Below are 18635 nucleotides of genomic sequence, written 5' to 3'. Positions count from 1 at the left end.
TGTTGTGTCTCCCAGGTTTCAGAGAGTGAGGTAGAGGAACTGTGATGGTCACATGGTCACCAGATTTTATAGGAGGAGAACTCTGTATTCAAAATAAAACAGTAATATTATGTAATATTCTCAAAATGATCCCCTCCCCTCAGTCAAGATGTGTATGTTATTAATAGAGATAAGAGTGATGTCATGTGACCTCCCAGAATCCTCCTCACCTCTCTGGTCAGGTCTGTGTTTTATTAATAGAGGTAAGAGTGATGTCATGTGACCTCCCAGAATCCTCCTCCCCTCAGGTCTGTGTTTTATTAATAGAGATAAGAGTGATGTCATGTGACCTCCCAGAATCCTCCTCACCTCTCCAGTCAGCAGGTAGATGATCTCCAGGGTGAGGTTTCGTATCTTCTCAGTCATGTGACTCCAGTCCTCCTCCATCCTCATTGATGCAGTCATGTGATCTATACAGGCCTCTCTGTAGAGGAACAGCGGAGAATTATCAGGACTGTATTGGTTGTACAATATTAGGACGGGGATAAAAGAGGTTAATAGGTGGGCTTCCCCCAGTGGGAACTGGCAGGTTACATTTGGTTGTTTCAAATACAGGTAATGCCTAAGGGATTGCAACAACGGTAGTGTCAGCAGTGGAGACACCATGCCCACCAGATGTCTGTTGATGGCTGAGCTCTGCTGTCCACTCTGAAGTTCCCCTCCACTTGGACACCATTCTCCCTCTTCCAACATGTCCGTGTTCTCCCTCAGCGCCTTCCTGATCTTCCCTCCATGACACCCAAGAGTGGTCTGACACCTGATTGTCCACCACCTCTTCCTCACCAGAGCCCAGCTTGCAGAAAGCACTGGCTACTGCCCCCTGCCAGGAATGTGGCTTCCTTAGGAGAACTCAGACAATGACCCACCTTCTCCCGCTCCAAACAACCCGTTCTCTATAACTAACTCCAAAATATCTACACCGAGGCTGATCTCAGATCCTCTTTTATAGTGAGGGAGGAGATTATCTCCCCCCTCAATATCCACTAATATCATATCCCCCCTCTTCTTATAGTGAGGGGCGGAGATCTCCACCTTCTCCCCTCTCTACTGGCTGACCTCAGACACCCTCCTATAGTGAAGGTTGAGGGGATCCACTTCCTCCCCCCTTTATGGGCTGCTTATCAGGTACAAAGGCTGTGCATTATGGGTGAGCACCAAAATGAAATCGACCACAAATTCAAGGAGAATTCCAATTACGGAAATTGGGATCAAATTTCAGTGCAACCCGAATCTGACCCTCATCCCTCGTTACAAGAAAGTACTATGGTGAGACATCTCCAAAAACAAGGAAATGTTCCGACCCCGTGAATGGGGGAATGTTCTCACCCCGAAGGGGTTAATCTAGGTTTCCACACTATATATGTGTGTATCATCATCTGCTGGAGATAAAAGACATCACAGTGACTATGGAGGAAGAGGACGGAACATGACGGGGGATTACTGGGTGTAAATAAAAAATAGGATCTTATTACCTCCTCTACTGCTACTTCCAACAAAAGGTACTTCCAACAATGTCTCCTTTCTACTTCCTCCCAACTCAACTCTCACCCGGAACTTCCTGTCTCTACCTGACACCTTATAGGAACTGTTTTCCATAGAGACTTCCTGTCTGGGTAGAAGTGAGGTCACCACCTTGTGGAGCTCAGAGAAACTGCAGCCTTAAGAAAAGTCCCCTAGTGTGAACACAGCCTTGCCATTGTTGCCAAGTGTCCATTCCCAGGATTTAGTCTACAATCCCATCATATCTTCATCCTTCAGGTTCCATGACTCCGTGTTGTCAGGGCTGGGCTCAGCCCTTCCTTCCCAAAGCTGGCCGCTCCGCTGTCGGCTAATTGCCAGCTCCTATCTCTCCACAGTGACTCCCCTGTTGATGATATCCTGCTCATCAGTCCTGCCTACTTAAAGTGGAGTTTCACACAAAAATTGAACCTCCGCTTTTCGGAACCCTTCCCCCCCTCCGGTGTCACATTTGGCACCTTTCAGGGGGAAGGGGGGTGCAGATACCTGTATAATACATGTATTTGCACCCACTTCTGGGCATAGACTCCCCGCGGGAGTCTACGCCTCCCCCCCCCGCTGTCTGCTGGGAAACACATGGCTCCCAGAGACAGCAGGGACCATCCGGATTGCGCAGCGCAACTCGCGCATGCGCAGCAGGGAACCGGGAAGTGAAGCCGCAAGGCTTCACTTCCTGATGCCCTTACCGAAGATGGAGGTGGCAGCACCCGAGAGCCGAGCGACAAATCGGCTTTGGGTACCGACATCGCGGGCGCCCTGGACAGGTAAGTGTCCATATTTTAAAAGTCAGCAGCTGCAGTATTTGTAGCTGCTGACTTAAAAAAAAGAATTTGGGCGGAAGTCCGCTTTAAGTAGTCCAGTCCAGATGATCTCCGCCTTCACCTTGGTCACATCTCTAGAGACGCTCTCCTGTGTTCCTGTTGAAGACTTGCTTGGCTGACATTCCTTCTGGCTCCAGATCCTGCTTGCTGATCTACTACGCTCATCTCCGGCTCCCTGACGTTTTGGCTTGTCTGACTGTCCGTTCCGGTTCCTGAACTCTGGCTATGTTTTGATTACGTTTACACTGTTTGCTTTTTTATTATTATTAAACAAGTGTGATTTAACTGTGCTTCTGTCTCAGTCTGATTCATGGTTTCTGACACGAGTGTCAGAGAGGTGATGACGGCTGGAACGCTCTCTGGGTTCCATCACCAGGCACTGCAATTATATCCGACTGTTGGGTGGAGCGATCTCCTTTCTGACAGTGAAAGTAGAACTCTGACCTCAACAAAGAGGCAGCGGGAGTGTGTGTGATCAGGTAAGTATTTTATCCCACTGACACCAAAGGTGGGACTTATTTTATCCCTCCAACACCAACAATGGGACTTCTTTTATCTCACGGACACCAATGACACCAGCAGAGAGGCAGCAGAGCAGGATTGTGTGATCAGATAAGTATCACCACTGAACACCAATGCTGGGCTAGGGATAGACTTTGTTCTCAGTGACACCAACTTTGGGGCTTATTCTATCCCACTAACACCAACTATGGAATTTATTTTATGCCATTGACAACAACAATGGGACTTATTTTATCTCATGGACACCAAAAATGGGACTTATTTTATCCCACTGACACCAACAATGGGACTTCTTTTGTCTCAATGAAATCAATGATGCAACTTCTTTCATCTCACCGACGCCAAAGATGGGACTTATTTTATCTCAACGAGGGGACTTCTTTTATATCACTGACACCAACGATGGGACTTCTTTTATCTCACTGACACCAACAATGCGTCCTCTATTATCTCACTGATACCAATAATAGGGATTATTTTATCCAACTAACACCAAAAAATGGGACTTATTTGTCCCCCACTGATCTGTTTCCTAGGTCTGGTCAGGTTTCCCCAAGCTTGGTGGGCGACTGCTCCTGTCTGCTCTTGGAAGAAGCTTTGGGAAATTGAGTAGGAGGATCAGCCACTGAAGTTATGAATATTTATCTGACCTCAGCCAATCCTTGGGAGGGGGGTGCCCAGAAGGTGGTTAGGGAGAATATAAAATGTTTCGGAGGCCGGTTCAGCCATGATTCTCCTGGGGCTCCTGCCCCTGGGAGGAGGCCTGTGTACTGAAAAACCTTGGTTTTTGATATTTCTAAGAGACTTTCAGGACAGCCTTGGAGAGAGAATAGCTCCGCCCATTTGCCAGGAAACACTTGCAGCCTTTAACCCTTTCATGACTAAGCCTATTTTTAATATTTGGTGTTTACAAGTTAAAAATCCGTATTTATTACTAGAAAATTACTTAGAGCCCCCAAACATTTTATATATATTTTTAGCAGAGAATCTAGAGAATAAAATGGTGATTGTTGCAATATTTTATGTCACACGGTATTTGTGCAGTGGTGTTTTAAACGCTACTTTTTGGGGAAAGGGACACTTTCATGAATTTTAAAAAAACAAAACAGTAAAGTTAGCCCAATTTTTTTTGTATAATGTGAAAAATGATGTTACGCCGAGTAAATAGATACCAAACATGTCACTCTTTATAAATGCACGCACTAGTGGAATGGCGACAAACTACGGTACTTAAAAATCTCCATAGGCGACGCTTTAAATTTTTTTTATGGTTACCAGGTTACAGAGGAGATCTAGTGCTAGAATTATTGCCCTCGCTCTGATGATCGCGGCGATACCTCACATGTGTGATTTGAACACCGTTTACATATGCGGGCGCGACTTCCGTATGCTTTTTCTTTTCTGCGCGAGTTCGCGGCGACGGGGGCGCTTTAAATTTCTTTTTCTTATTTATTTTTATATTATTAAATTGTGTTTAAAAAAAAAAATTTTGATCACTTTTATTGCTGTCACAAGGAATGTAAACATCCCTTGTGACAGTAATAGGTGGTGACAGGTACTCTTTATGGAGGAATCTAAAAGACCCCCGATCCCTCCTTTACAGATTCAGATCGCCAGTTTCGGCCATTCTGAATACTGTATATTTTTTTAAAACCGGCGCCGAGTAAACGGGAAGTGACGTTGTGACGTCGCTTCCGTGTTTACAATCAGGAGACTGGAACGAAGACTTTTCCGACTTCGTTCCAAGCTGTCCCTAGCCGCTGGAGGCATCGAATTGTTGATCAGGTCTCCTGGTGGGACGGGAGGCCGGTTGAGAGCGGCGGGAGGGGGAGACATCCCCTCCCGCTCCTCCGGTATAACAGCCGAGTGGCTTTTAGTCACATTGGTTGTTATCACTGGAAAGCCGATCGCCAGCTCTAAAAACTGGTACTGGGATGATGCCTGCAGCTGCGGGCATCATCCCGGTATAACCCCCGAAAGCCAAGGCCGCGTATCTGCGTACGCTCAGCAGCAAGGGGTTAAAATCCCTTCTCTTCCCCCATGGCCTCAGTTATTGCGTGGCCTCTGACATGCTGGAAAACAAAGCACAGAAACCACCAAGACAACCATGACAGATACTTCTAAGACAACAGGAAGGGTAGTAACGGCTGTCCTGAAAGGCTCATCACCGGTAAGTCTAGCTAAGGTTTTCCCAAATCGCCTTTCAGGACAGCCTTGGAAAGGATAATAGAGAAACTTACCCTAGGGTGGGACTACTGCCTGCAGCATCTTCCTACCGAAGGCCTGATCTGCAGATGACAACAGGTCCAACCTATAGTTCCGGAGGAACATAGAGAAGTTGGACCAGGTAGCAGCCTTGAATATTTGTTCAGGTGTAGCACCGGCCTTTTCGGCCCAGGAAACTACCGTCGATCTTGTAGTGGGCAGAAATACCAGAAGTGAGCACTTCTCCCTTAACCTTGTAGGCTTCTTTGATTGCCCCTTTAAGCCACCTTCCCATTGTGCTCTTAGAAGCTTTTTCCCCTTTGCGGGATCCCAAAAAGTTTATAATAAGTGCATTTGATTTCCTAAGCGTTTTAGTCAAGGTTAGGTATTGTAACAGACATCTCCTAACATCCAGTGTATGAAAAGCTTCCGCTCTTGGATTGGCTGGGGACGGAGAGAAGGTGGGCAATACTATCTCCTGTGAGCAATGAAAAGGTGTAGCCACCTTGGGAAGGAAAGCTGGGTCTGTTCGAAGGATTACTCGATCCAGGAATATCATTAAAGAAGGTTCCGTGACCGCCAAAGCCTGAAGCTCGCTAATCCTTCAGGCTGACGTGATGGCCACTAAAAAAATTGTTTTTAGAACTAAATTCTTCAAAGATGTCTCCTGTAAGGGTTCAAAAGGAGCCTTAATGAATCCTTGCAACCCAATAGACAAATCCCATCTGGGAAAAAAACCACCAGCTTGTTTCGCACAAGGTTCCTGAAAAATCTAGAAATTAAAACTTCTTTTTATAAAGTCTTTTTTCAAAAAAACTGAAAGAGCCGCCACCTGGGTTTTAAGGGTGCTGGCTGCCAGCCCCTTCAACATTCCATCATGGAGGAATTCCAAAACTGAAATTATATTCTTGACCTGGAAACCCTTAGAAGAGCACCAGGAATTACATTTCTTCCACACTTTCATGTAGATAGCCCTCGGTCACTTCTTTGCTACTAGAGAGAAGGGTGGTCATGAGCTTTTCTGACAATCCCTTGGCTCTTAGGAGGTCTTCATCAGAAACCAGGCTGTCAATTGTAGACGATCTTCTTCCGGATGGTTCCGTGCCCCCTGTGTTAGCAGATCCTTTCTGGATGGGTAGTTTTCAGGAAGCTTCTGTTGCCAGATTTAGCAGAGTTGCAAACCAGAGTTTCTTCGGGGCAGAAGGGGGTGACCAGGATCAGATCCGTGCTTTCCTCCCTGAATTTCCTGAGGACCCGCGGGATCAGTTGGGTTCCTGGCCACTACTGTGGAAGCCATTGTGGGCTTGAGGCTGGATGAGGTGGAATCCCATGCTTTTTTCAGCAGGGAATCTGCCCTCCTGTCCATTGCGTCTTTTAATATCCCCATGTCTTCTCAACTCTGTCTCCTTATCTTCAAAGGGGAACCTTCTTTTGAGGGTCTTTGAAAAAAAAAGGACCCCTCTCTGGGTCTTTCCACTCCTTTTTGACTGCATCGGAAAGAACCTTGTGAACAGGAAACACTCTGTGTTTGGATTCATCCAAGCCTTGGTACATCTTGTCATACACCGACAATTGTACTTTCTCCTCTTGGATCTCTAGAGTCGTGTAGATCGCTCTCAGGTGATCATCTACCTCCTCTAATGATAGCTTGTATCTGGATGCTTTGCTATCATCTTCCTTCTCATCCGAATCCGTGAGGGAAAGAAGCGCTCTTGCCCCCTCTTCCCCTGAAGTCACTGACCTCCGCTGCCTTGGAGGTGGACGCCCGAGGGCTGGACAGTGTGCGTTGGGGTTCAGTCTGGCTTGCTGGGTTCTTAACCAACAGAGATCTGACTGAGCTTAAGGTATCCGTAAATTCCCTTACAGATCTTTATACAATGCATATTACATTGCACATCTTTTATTTTTCTTTCATTTTTTCAATATTTTTTTTTTCACTGTTTCTACTTATTTATGTTTCATTTTTAAATTTTTATTCATATACATATTTCCATTTTGATCGATGGTGGACTCCATGTATATGTTTACTTGTATATACATATACTGTACATACAAATCTCTATTTATATTTTTACAATTGTGATAAATTTTCCATTTTGAAATTTTTATTTTACAATTTATTGTTGTGCGTTTTTTTTTGTGCCATCTATTATGCTTTTTGTATGCCTATCATATGCATACACAATACCAAGGGCCAATGGTTCAGCTATGGCTTATTGATTTTACTTCTGTACCAATTGTATTTGTATAATCATTTATATCTTTAGAGACTCCCTTTTGAGCAACGAGGAGTTAATGCTTTTTACCAAATTGTCCTGCCCTCACTGCTCTGCCCACTCCCCCCCTTACACTGGGTAATTAAACTTCTTGGTTGCCGATTCACGTGACTTTGAAAAAGTGCGTGCGCGCAAAACGCGTCGTCACTGCAACAAGGAAGCTTGTGGGGTCACTCCGGTCCCTAAACAGATTCAGTCACCACAGCTTCCATCAGCGCTGACCGCTCTCCATGCCAGCTCCAATTCCATCCTCCTGGTTTTTACATCCCCACAGGGCATTCCCACCCAGCAGTGAGCAGCCATACGCCTGTATGGCTCCACCAGGAGAGAGCAGCTTGGATACATCTGTGGACCGTGGCACTATCTCATCCCTGGTCAGCACTCCAGCCGGCTCGGCGTCCTGGAGTGGAGCACGGAATTTGGAGTTCCACCTTCCCGCCAACCGCTGCCTCCCCCTCCTCCATCACCAGTACGCCCTGCATCCCTCCACACAACTGAGCGGGTCCTTCGTTTGGCTTGAGCACAGCAGGGACATTGACGCCTCCCCTGCTGCTAGTGTTTTTCCCCACCCTTAGATGCCGTCAGCTCCTCGTTGCTCTGGGGACCTCCAGTGACTCCGTAAGCCTTTCAATTCACTTTCCATTACTCCCCACTTCCTCTTACATTGACAATTGGATTGTTTTTATATGAATATCATTGAATAAACTGTTCATGTTTACGGTTTGCTGCTATTTGTGGGACTGTTTTCCCTATCAACCCATCGAGGTTCATTTTGTTGTGCATAACAGTGTAAATTTGCTGTCCCCTCAAAATAACTCAACACACAGCCATTAATGTCTAAACCACTAGCAACAAAAGTGAGTACACCCCTAAGTGAAAATGACCAAATTGGGCCCAATTAGCCATTTTCCCTCCCCGGTGTCATGTGACTCGTTAGTGTTACAAGGTCTCAGGTGTGAATGGGGAGCAGGTGTGTTAAATTTGGTGTTATCACTCTCACTCTATCATACTGGTCACTGGAAGTTCAACATGGCACCTCATGGCAAAGAACTCTCTGAGGATCTGAAATAAAGAATTGCTGCTCTACATAAAGATGGCCTAGGCTATAAGAAGATTGCCAAGACCCTGAAACTTAGCTGCAGCACGGTGGCCAAGACCATACAGCGGTATAACAGGACAGGTTCCACTCAGAACAGGCCTCGCCATAGTCCACCAAAGAAGTTGTGTGCACGTGCTCAGCGTCATATCCAGAGGTTGTCTTTGAGAAATAGATGTATGAGTGCTGCCAGCATTGCTGCAGAGGTTGTAGGGGTGGGGGGTCAGCCTGTCAGTGCTCAGACCATACACCGCACACTGCATCAAATTGGTCTGCATGGCTGTCATCCCAGAAGGAAGCCTCTTCTAAAGATGATGCACAAGAAAGCCAACAAACAGTTTGCTGAAGACAAGCAGACTAAGGATGTAGATTACTGGAACCACGCCCTGTGGTCTGAAGAGACCAAGATAAACGCATAGGGTATCAAGCGTGTGTGGTGGCAACCAGGTGAGGAGTACAAAGACAAGTGTGTCTTGTCTACAGTCAAGCATGGTGGTGGGAGTGTCATGGTCTGGAGATGCATGAGTGCTGCCGGCACTGGGGGGCTACAGATCATTGAGGGAACCATGAATGCCAACATGTACCGTGACATACTGAAGCAGAGCATGATCCCCTTCCTTCAGAGACTGGGCCACAGGGCAGTATTCCAACATGATAACCACCCCAAACACACCTCCAAGACGACCACTGCCTTGCTAAAGAAGTTGAGGGTAAAGGTGATGGGCTGGCCAAGCATGTCTCCAGACCTAAACCCTATTGAGCATCTGTGGGGCATCCTCAAACGGAAGGTGGAGGAACGCAAGGTCTCTAACATCCACCAGCTCTGTGATGTCATCATGGAGGAGGGGAAGAGGACTCCAGTGGCAACCTGTGAAGATCTGGTGACCTCCATGCCCAAGAAGGTTAAGGCAATGCTGGAAAATAATGGTGGCCACAAAAAATACTGACACTTTGGGCCCAATTTGGACATTTTCACTTAGGGGTGTACTGACTTTTGTTGCCAGCGGTTTAGACATTAATGGCTGTGTGTTGAGTTATTTTGAGGGGACAGCAAATTTACACTGTTATACAAGCTGTACACTCACTACTTTACATTGTAGCAAAGTGTCATTTCTTCAGTGTTGTCACATGAAAAGATAGAAGAAAATATTTACAGAAATCTGAGGGGTCTACTCACTGTTGTGAGATACTGTAGACCCCTATGCTCTATACTTGTAGGTGCACAATGCCCAGCAGCTGCCAGTGGATGTTCTACACCCCAAAAATCGAATATGATAATTTATTAATAATAAACTGTAGTGCTGGTACCCATGAAATATGATAAAACATTTATTTTTATTTCATTTTTTTATATCTTACAGTATTTATTGATATTTTTAATCATACCGAAATACGCAAACAGCAGGTGGAACATCGAAAAAAAAATTTAGAGCTAGAATTTCTAGAATATGCATCATAAACATCATGTCTCTTTATTCCAGATTGAAGCGTCACTTCCAAGCGGAGGAGTAAAGGAGGAGGTCCTCTGAGGAGATAAGTCTACCACCTATAAGGCCTCAACTTCCATAAATACTAAGGAGGTTGTGATGACGACTTTCTATAAAAAAAAGGCAGAAGTCAAGAACGAGATCTCCCATCCCTATGTGGTCTTCACATTGCACCCCATAAATCCAATCCTAACTCCCAAAAAAACACTGAGCCATATCCATGTAGTCCTTGGATGCACCTAAGAGACCAAAACCAATACAAACTAAAAAAAAAAAAGTCAAGACATAAAATGGTAAAAGAAAAAGGGGAGAATCATGGAGGAAAGAGAAAAGAGAGTCTCTCGAAATTGGCCTCCAAGCCAAGGAGAGGATGATGTCCAGGTATTAGGAAGCTCCCACAGCATCCATTCTTCAGCCACATTGATTTTGGAGATGTAAATCAAGGTGACATCCTTGATGTACAGAAAAAAATTCTATACTAATTAATCTTAACGGTTGTGTGGGTTTTCCGATGTTTGTTAAGATAAGTCTCCCTTGAAAAACACTTGCCGCACTCAAGGCAGGAATACGGCTTCTCCCCCGTGTGAGACCTTTGATGGTCGACCAGTTCTGATTTCCGTACGTAACATTTGTCACATTCGTTGCAGATAAACTGCTTTGTCCCCGTGTGGCGTATCTGATGTTCATTAAGACTGGACTTTTGCGTAAAACATTTGCCGCACTCAGGGCAGGAATACGGCTTCTCCCCCGTGTGAGTTATTTGATGACGGACGAGGAGGCGTTTCTGTGTGAAACATTTCCCGCACTCGGAGCAGACATACGGCTTCTCTCCTGTGTGAGTTCTTTGATGACGGACAAGGAGGCTTTTCTGCGTAAAGCTTTTCCCGCACTCGGAGCAGGAGTATAGCTTCTCTCCCGTGTGCAACCTTTGATGTCTAGAAAGAGTGGCCTTTTCTGTAAAACGTTTCCCGCACTCAGGACAGGAATACGGCTTCTCGCCTGTGTGAGATCTGTAATGCTTCAGGAATTCTCCTTTGTGAAAAAAGTTTTCTCCACACTCAAAACAAGAATACGAATACGGCTTCTTCACCGTGTGGGATCTTTGATGTTGGACGAATTCTCCGATATGAAAAAAGCATTCCCCGCATTTAGGACAGCAATGAAGATTTTCACCCGCGTGGGACCTCTGATGTATAGAAAGACTTAATGCAGAGCTAAAATATTTCCCACACTCAGAACAGGAAAATGTCTCCTCCCCCTGAATTCCGGCACCATCCCTCACAGTACGAGGTTGCTCAGAGACAGAGGGACTCCATGGTCTATCCACACTGTGAAGTCCACCATCCATAGTGGAGATCATTGTCTTTTCTCCTCCACAATCTCCTGTGATGTCCTCATCTTCCATTCTACAACCTGGAGATAAAGTGAGATGATCCTTTGAGGGTTTCTCCATGGCGTGTCCTGGAAAAAAATATAAAAACATCATCAATAGATATGAGAGGGTTAGTTCACTTCCATCAAGATTCTATCTGGTTCAGGTAGATATGAGTGAGGAGATGTTCTCTGGACCAATCAGTGTGCAGTAATAGAGTAGAGATAAGAGAAGAATATATTATGGGTCACCTGTGCTGATCTCTGTAGGAGTGTCCTCCTCTATGAATGTCCTCGTCATTCCAGCTTCCTCCATATATTGCTGATCATCCCTCACATACGTCTCTTCTACTTCACCCTCAACTTTTATGATAACCAGATCTTCACCCTAAACCAACAGAATGGCAGAAAATAACATCTGTAACATAGAAGTATTTATGATGTGAGATCACATAGAAAATATCATCTTGTAGAGTCCACACATCATCTCCACATGTCAGAGTGTTCAATCACTTTATGTTCCCGACCCTCAACTCCACCTACCTGATGATGGTGAGGGATGGTGTGACCTTCCTGTGTGGAATCCCGGGAATACAGAGGATGGGGACATGTCTCTGGTGGGTTTCTGTTACTAGGTGGTTCCATCATATCCTTGTGTCCTCCTGAAAGCTCCTCCATCACATCATACTCCTCATCCTCCTCCTTATACTCTTCTTTGACAACAATATTATAATCCCCAAGGTTTCCACTCTGGATATAAAAAAAAAACATTAATTGTAACAAACATAAGTAAAAAAAAGGTGCATCTCTGTGCTGTGGTGGGGCGGCAGCTGACACAAGTAAATAAACAGCGATGAAATGTGAATACTGCGGTATAAACATATGACAATGGGTGCCACTGCAGACTCGGTATTGGATAGTGGCCTGACGTCAGCACTAGTGTCTCCTCCCCGACGTGTTTCGTCCAAGAGGACGTTATGGCACCCATTGTCATGTTTTTATGATTCATTTTATTTTGGCTTTTAACATACAAATCCAATAAATACTACACTGTGGAGATTTCACCTGGCTCCTGGTGAGCTTTATTTACTACAGCTACATCTGGGTGGTGCTAATTGCTGAATAGCCTTCCCCCACAACACATGGCAGATCTACACCGAGTGCGTGTTTGCTGCTGTAATGGCAGCCAGCTTCTGGATGATTCTGGAGCACTGTGCTGGATCACCTCTTCACTTTTCAAGTCACCACCAAATTTTTGTGCACATCTTTGCACTGAGCTATTGTGCTTTCAACAAGTTTATATTGCTGATCCTATCATGGGACTGTGCACCTAAATTTATATTTTTCACTATATCGTTTTTTCATTGTTGATTTTCATTTAAGATTGGACTTATATATATATATTTTTACACTTTAACAGTATTTTGGACTTTATTTCAATTTGTTGTCCATTTATACCATTGTATTCACATTTTATCGCTGTTTATTTACTTTTGGCGCTACACACTTTTTCTTAAGATTGTAACAAACATGTTTGTGCATAAATCATAACTATCAGTGATTGTTCCTCATCTACCTGATGATGGCGAGGGATGGTGTGACCTTCCTGTGTGGAATCCCGGGAATACAGAGGACGGGGACATCTCTCTGGTGGGTTCCCTTTACTGGATCCATCTGTAGGAAACACACACACTGACTGAATACATTGTTTCTATGTGTTTATCAGATGATGGGGGCTCTAGGTGAACCCTCCGTACTGCTCTCTCCTTTACAATAAAGTCTCCTCTTACCCGGTGATGTGAGGGGCGGCTGATTGTCCATCATGACGTCCTTGTAGAGATCCTTGTGTCCTTCTAAATACTCCCACTCCTCCATGGAGAAATAGACAGTGACATCCTGACACCTTATAGGAACCTGACACACACAATGATACAGTCACCATCCAGACACATCCCTTGTCTGTTACTGGATAATGTCCCAGAATTCCCAGAATCCTCCTCACCTCTCCTGTCAGCAGCTCCATCATCTTCTTGGTGACTTCTAGAATCTTCTCCATGTTGTGTCTCTCAGGTTTTAGGGAGTCACATGGAGGCACTGTGATGGTCATATGATCACCTGACTTCACAAGAGGAAATCTCTGTATTGGAGAACCAATAGGAATATCATGTTAGAATCCCAGAATCCTCCTCACCTCTCCGGTCAGGTCTGTGTTTAATTAATAGAGATAAGAGTGATGTCATGTGACCTCCCAGAATCCTCCTCACCTCTCCGGTCAGGTCTGTGTTTTAATAATAGAGATAAGAGTGATGTCATGTGACCTCCCAGAATCCTCCTCACCTCTCCGGTCAGGTCTGTGTTTTATTAATAGAGATAAGAGTGATGTCATGTGACCTCCCAGAATCCTCCTCACCTCTCTGGTCAGCAGGTAGATGATCTCCAGGGTGAGGTTTAGTATCCTCTCAGTCATGTGACTCCGGTCCTCCTCCATCCTCATTGGTCATGTGATCTATACAGGTTTCCTGTAGACCAATAATTAATAACAGAGAATGATCTACACTGTACTGGTTGTACAATATTAGGATGGGGGATAATATGAGGGTTATGTAAAGTCTGTTTTGTTTTGAGATATTTATCTTTCACTTGATTTTTTATCTGCATACTAGAAAAGCTAAATAACGTTCTCTTTATATCTAAATAAACACCCCCAACCCAATAAAAATGGTATAATCCATTAGACTGATGAGGTAAGAAGGTGATTGGTGGGAAAGGTGACATCTCCAAACTGAAGGAAATGTTCCGGCCTGTACGTGGGGAAATGTTCATCTAGATCATTTCTCGGCCTTTTGGCTAAGATCAAGTGTAGTATCTGTTCTTATCAGTTGCCGAGTGGTGGCACTGTGCTAACTTTCCCTGATCCACGGCGGTGGGTTAGGGGTGGCGGTGGCTATGCAAATCGAATTGGCGTAATGGTAACCTGGACAGTTAGTTTAACGGAGAATTGAAAGTAAGTATCAGGGAGAGTCGAAAGCGGACTGCTCGACGTAACTGAGGGCCGTTAACAGGTCTCCTTTAGAGAAAGACGGAAAGGGAGCCTCCTGATGGGGATGGAGGACCACTGGGTCTGGCCGAAGGGTCAGGTCCCTGGCCTAGATTTGTGCAGTTCCTGTCCTTGTCAGTCTTTTGGGAAGAATGCCTGCCCCCTTTCGGTGTTATTGGAGGGAATTGGCTAGTACTACCGAATGTAATTAGATGGGAGCGATGTTGGAGCCCTGCGGCCGGGGTTCTCCATAAGCTCTCAGGGTTCCGATACCTTCCTGGTTGGGATGGGGGCTGCATTGGCCTGGCTGTGGTCCAGGGTTGGAGAAAAGCTCGTGATGTATGTGCCCCTGGAGTGGCAGTTCCGGGGGCGCCATAATTCTCACTATGTGAGGGGCACTATGAGTTTTACTGGCACCTTGGTCACTGCACCACACACACTTTTTTTCACACCTGCCTCTTGGGCCGGGCCTTTTGGCTAGGGCCATAGGAATTTTTCATTCCTGGCCGAAGGGCCGGCCATTGTCCCGCACAATGGTCACTTTCACTTGCCTTCACTTCCTCCTTCCCCACTTTCTTTTATTTATATACCCCGTGTTTGTCACTTTTTGTATTTTTTTTGTTGATTATGTACACTGTTTTGTCACTGTGTGACTGGTAGGGTGTGGGTCCTCGGGCCTGCCTAGAAAGTCTTGTGAGGGGGTGGACATGGCCTTCTGGCTTGGTTCACCCTCTCTCACATGGGTCTCCCTTCGGGGGGGAGCCCCACCAAGTACTTGGGTGGGTCTGTTGCGGCAGACCCTCCAGAGAACGGGGTACATCTGGTTTCAGCCAGACGGGCTATAATTAGGGTTGCCACCTCATCCCTTTAAACTCAAACACACATGAATTACAGGTGTTCTGAATTGAAATTTAATGCAGATGAGGCACCAAGTGAATTTAATTACCACCTTAATCAGCCGCAGAATTAATATGTGTAATTAATATGTGTTCGGTTTTAAAGGGATGAGGTGGCAACCATAGCCATAGTGAGTACCTCAGTCCCCATCTGGAGCCTAAACGCCCCGGGGGATCAGGGTAAGGTCCAGTGGCGGCTGGGGCTCCAAATTTTTGGGGGGTGCAAACAAACTGAAAAATTCTGAAAAAAAAACATCAAACGCAGCCACTGTGCCCATCAAACGCAGCCACTGTGCCCCATCAAACGCAGTCACTGTGCCCATCAAACGCAGCCACTGTGCCCATCAAACGCAGCCACTGTGCCCCATCAAACGTAGCCACTGTGCCCCATCAAACGCAGCCACTGTGCCCATCAAACGCAGCCACTGTGCCCATCAAACGCAGTCACTGTGCCCATCAAACGCAGCCACTGTGCCCATCAAACGCAGTCACTGTGCCCATCAAACGCAGCCACTGTGTCCCATCAAACGTAGTTACTGTGCCCATCAAACGCAGCCACTGTGCCCATCAAACGCAGCCACTGTGCCCATCAAACGCAGTCACTGTGCCCATCAAACGCAGCCACTGTGCCCCATCAAACGCAGTCACTGTGCCCTTCAAACGCAGTCACTGTGCCCCATCAAACGCAGTCACTGTGCCCCATCAAACGCAGTCACTGTGCCCATCAAACGCAGCCATCGTGCCCATCAAACGCAGCCAATGTGCCCCATCAAACACAGTCACTGTGCCCATCAAATGCAGCCACCGTGCCCATCAAACGTAGCCACTGTGCCCCATCAAACACAGTCACTGTGCCCCATCAAACGCAGCCACTGTGCCCATCAAACGCAGCCACTGTGCCCATCAATTGTCGCCAGTGTGCACCCCGCCCGCCGTCTGCACTTACCCTGTCTCGGTGGGACAGCTCCTCGATGTCTTCTCCCGTCCTCTGCTATGATTGGACGCCTGGCGTCCAATCACAGCGCCTGTCGTTTCAGCCAATCAGGTGATGGGTAACAGACCCGAGCACCTGATTGGCGGAGAGGCGGTTTAGTGTTAGGAAAGCGAATATTCATTCACTTTTCTAACACAGCTGAGTGACCTGCGAGGGCCCAGCATGGCCCCCGCGGGTTACCTTTTTTGACGCCTACTAGATTCTATGGCTTCAATCAGGTGCTTCAAAAACACTTCCCGCCGCTGTAATTCAAGCACCCTGCGCCCGAAAAGGGACCGGGCGCCTGAATAGGGGGCGGCAGCGGCGGCCATAGATAGATTCATGCAATGCATGAATCTGTCTATTGGTGATAGAGGGGGTGGCAAAAGAGAGAGGCCGGCGCCCATGTGCCCTTAATGCACGGGCCGACCACTTGTAAGGTCCTTCCTAGGGAGGTCCATAGTACACCGGTTGCACGTTTTGTGTCACTCTTTATGTGTGTGCACTTTTTTTTTGCCACCAGGTGGATTTTTTGGGTGTGTTTCACACGCCACGGCTTTTAAAAAAAATAATAAAAAATGTTAATCTAGGTTTCCACACTATATATGTGAGTATCATCATCTGCTGGAGATAAAAGACGTCACAGTGACTATGGAGGAAAAGGACGGAACATGACGGGGGGGAGTTACTGGGTGTAAATAGAAAATAATATCTTATTACCTTCTCTGCTGCCACTTCCAGCAATGTCTCCTCTCTACTTCCTCCTGACTCACCTCTCACCCGGAACTTCCTGTCAGTACCTGACATCACTTCCTGTCTACCATAGAGACTTCCTGTCTGGGCAGAAGTGAGATCGCCACCTAGTAGAGCTCAGAGGATCTTCAACCCCAAGAAACAAGATTATTGAGGGTAAAGGGAAGAGTCTTTGAAAGTAATATGGTGAGTGTGGAGGCCATTGGAGTACAGTGACCTCATTGTCCAGTGGTGAGATGATTGGAGCTTTGTGACATGGTGCATTATCCTGCTGGAAAGAGCCATCAGAAGATGGGGACACTGTAGTCATAAAGGGATGGACCTGGTCATCAAAAATACTCAGGTAGGCCGTGGCGTGTAAACCATGCTCAATTGGTACTAAGGGGCCCAAAGATTGCCAACCACCACCAGCCTGAACCGCTGATACAAGGCAGGATGGGTCCATGCCCCAAATTCTGACCCCACCATCTGAATGTCGTAGCTGAAATCCAGACCCATCAGACCAGGCAACATTTTTCCAATCTTCTATTGTCCAATTTTGGCGATCCTGTGCCAATTGTAGCCTCAGTTTCCTGTTCTTGGCTGACAGGGGTGGCACCCGGTGTGCTCTTCTGCTGCTGTAGCCCATCTGCTTAAAGGTTGGATGTGTTGTGCGTTCAGAGATGGTATTCTGCATACCTTGGGTGTAACGAGTGGTTATGTGAGTTACTGTTGCCTTTCTATAAACTCGAACCAGTCTGCCCATTCTCCTCTGACCTAATATTAAACCTGAAATGCACGAGGCTGATGAGCCCTTTTCATCGTTTGTTAATTTAGGATGTAAGATAACATAGATAATATAATCTTGTAGCGTCCACACATCGTCACCACATGTCAGAGTGTTCAATCACTTTATGGTCCTGTAAAGGAAATTTGTAAGTTCTGTATATAATTGTATATACAGAATCCTCAACTCCACCTACCTGATGACGGTGAAGGATGGTGTGACCTTCCTGTGTAGAATCTGGGGAATACAGAGGACGGGGACATCTCTCTGGTGGGTTTCTGTTACTAGGTGGCATCATCACATCTGGACAGTGGTTGGGAGGGGCTTCTGTAGGCAGGGACTCATCAAAATCTGGAGACTTCCCTGGCAAAGCACCTTGTCCCCATGCTAATGAGGATAAGGGTCTCTTCCCCACAATACTGGCCAGTGGTTGAGAGTCTGCAGGCAAGGTATTCATCTAATCTCGAGACCTTCCTGGTAAAGCACCCAGTCCCCATGTTGATGAAGATAGTGGCCTTTTCCCCACAACCCTGGCCAGTGGTTGGGAGGGGGTTCTGCGGGCAGGGACTCATCAAATCTGGAGACCGGCCCGGCAAAACACCTTGTCCTCATGTTGATGACAATAAGAGTGTCTTCACCACAACCCTGTTTGGGGGGGTCTGTAGGCAAGGAACTCATAATCTGGAGACCGCCCTGGCAAAGCACCTTGTCCCCATGTTGATGAAGATAGAGGCCTCTTCCCCACAACCCTGGCTAGTGGTTGGGGGGGGGGTCTGCAGGCAAGGGACAAATGAAATTTGGAGGCCTTCCTAGTGAAGCACCTTGTTCCAATATTGATGAGGATAAGTTTGTCTTCCCCACAATCCTGGCCAGTG

At 46.3% G+C, this 18635-nt stretch overlaps 2 protein-coding genes and 1 pseudogene across 2 annotated transcripts; 1 reads left to right on the top strand and 2 right to left on the bottom strand.

Annotated features, from left to right (window-relative positions):
• Positions 1–9790: 9790 nt before the first annotated feature.
• Positions 9791–13026, bottom strand: LOC141104867 (uncharacterized). The gene is made up of 4 exons (XM_073594653.1): positions 12912–13026; positions 11879–12085; positions 11588–11723; positions 9791–11425 (listed from the first exon to the last, which is right to left on the bottom strand). The coding sequence occupies exons 2-4, from the start codon at positions 12011–12013 to the stop codon at positions 10443–10445; spliced, it is 1254 nt and encodes a 417-aa protein (XP_073450754.1). The 5' UTR covers positions 12014–12085; positions 12912–13026; the 3' UTR covers positions 9791–10442.
• A 95-nt stretch (positions 13027–13121) lies between these two features.
• LOC141106802 (oocyte zinc finger protein XlCOF8.4-like) lies at positions 13122–17043 on the bottom strand. Its single transcript, XM_073597729.1, has 3 exons — positions 16962–17043; positions 13746–13854; positions 13122–13472 (listed from the first exon to the last, which is right to left on the bottom strand). Exons 2-3 carry the CDS (start codon positions 13827–13829, stop codon positions 13122–13124), a joined length of 435 nt encoding a protein of 144 aa, XP_073453830.1. The 5' UTR covers positions 13830–13854; positions 16962–17043.
• On the top strand, positions 14163–14244 carry LOC141106939 (U2 spliceosomal RNA; annotated as a pseudogene).
• Positions 17044–18635: the final 1592 nt, after the last annotated feature.

The sequence above is a fragment of the Aquarana catesbeiana genome, linkage group LG08 (genome assembly GCF_042186555.1).
Source record: "Aquarana catesbeiana isolate 2022-GZ linkage group LG08, ASM4218655v1, whole genome shotgun sequence".
Taxonomy (NCBI): domain Eukaryota; kingdom Metazoa; phylum Chordata; class Amphibia; order Anura; family Ranidae; genus Aquarana; species Aquarana catesbeiana.
Note: the sequence above shows the minus strand (reverse complement) of the source record. Positions and strands in the feature narration are given on the sequence as shown.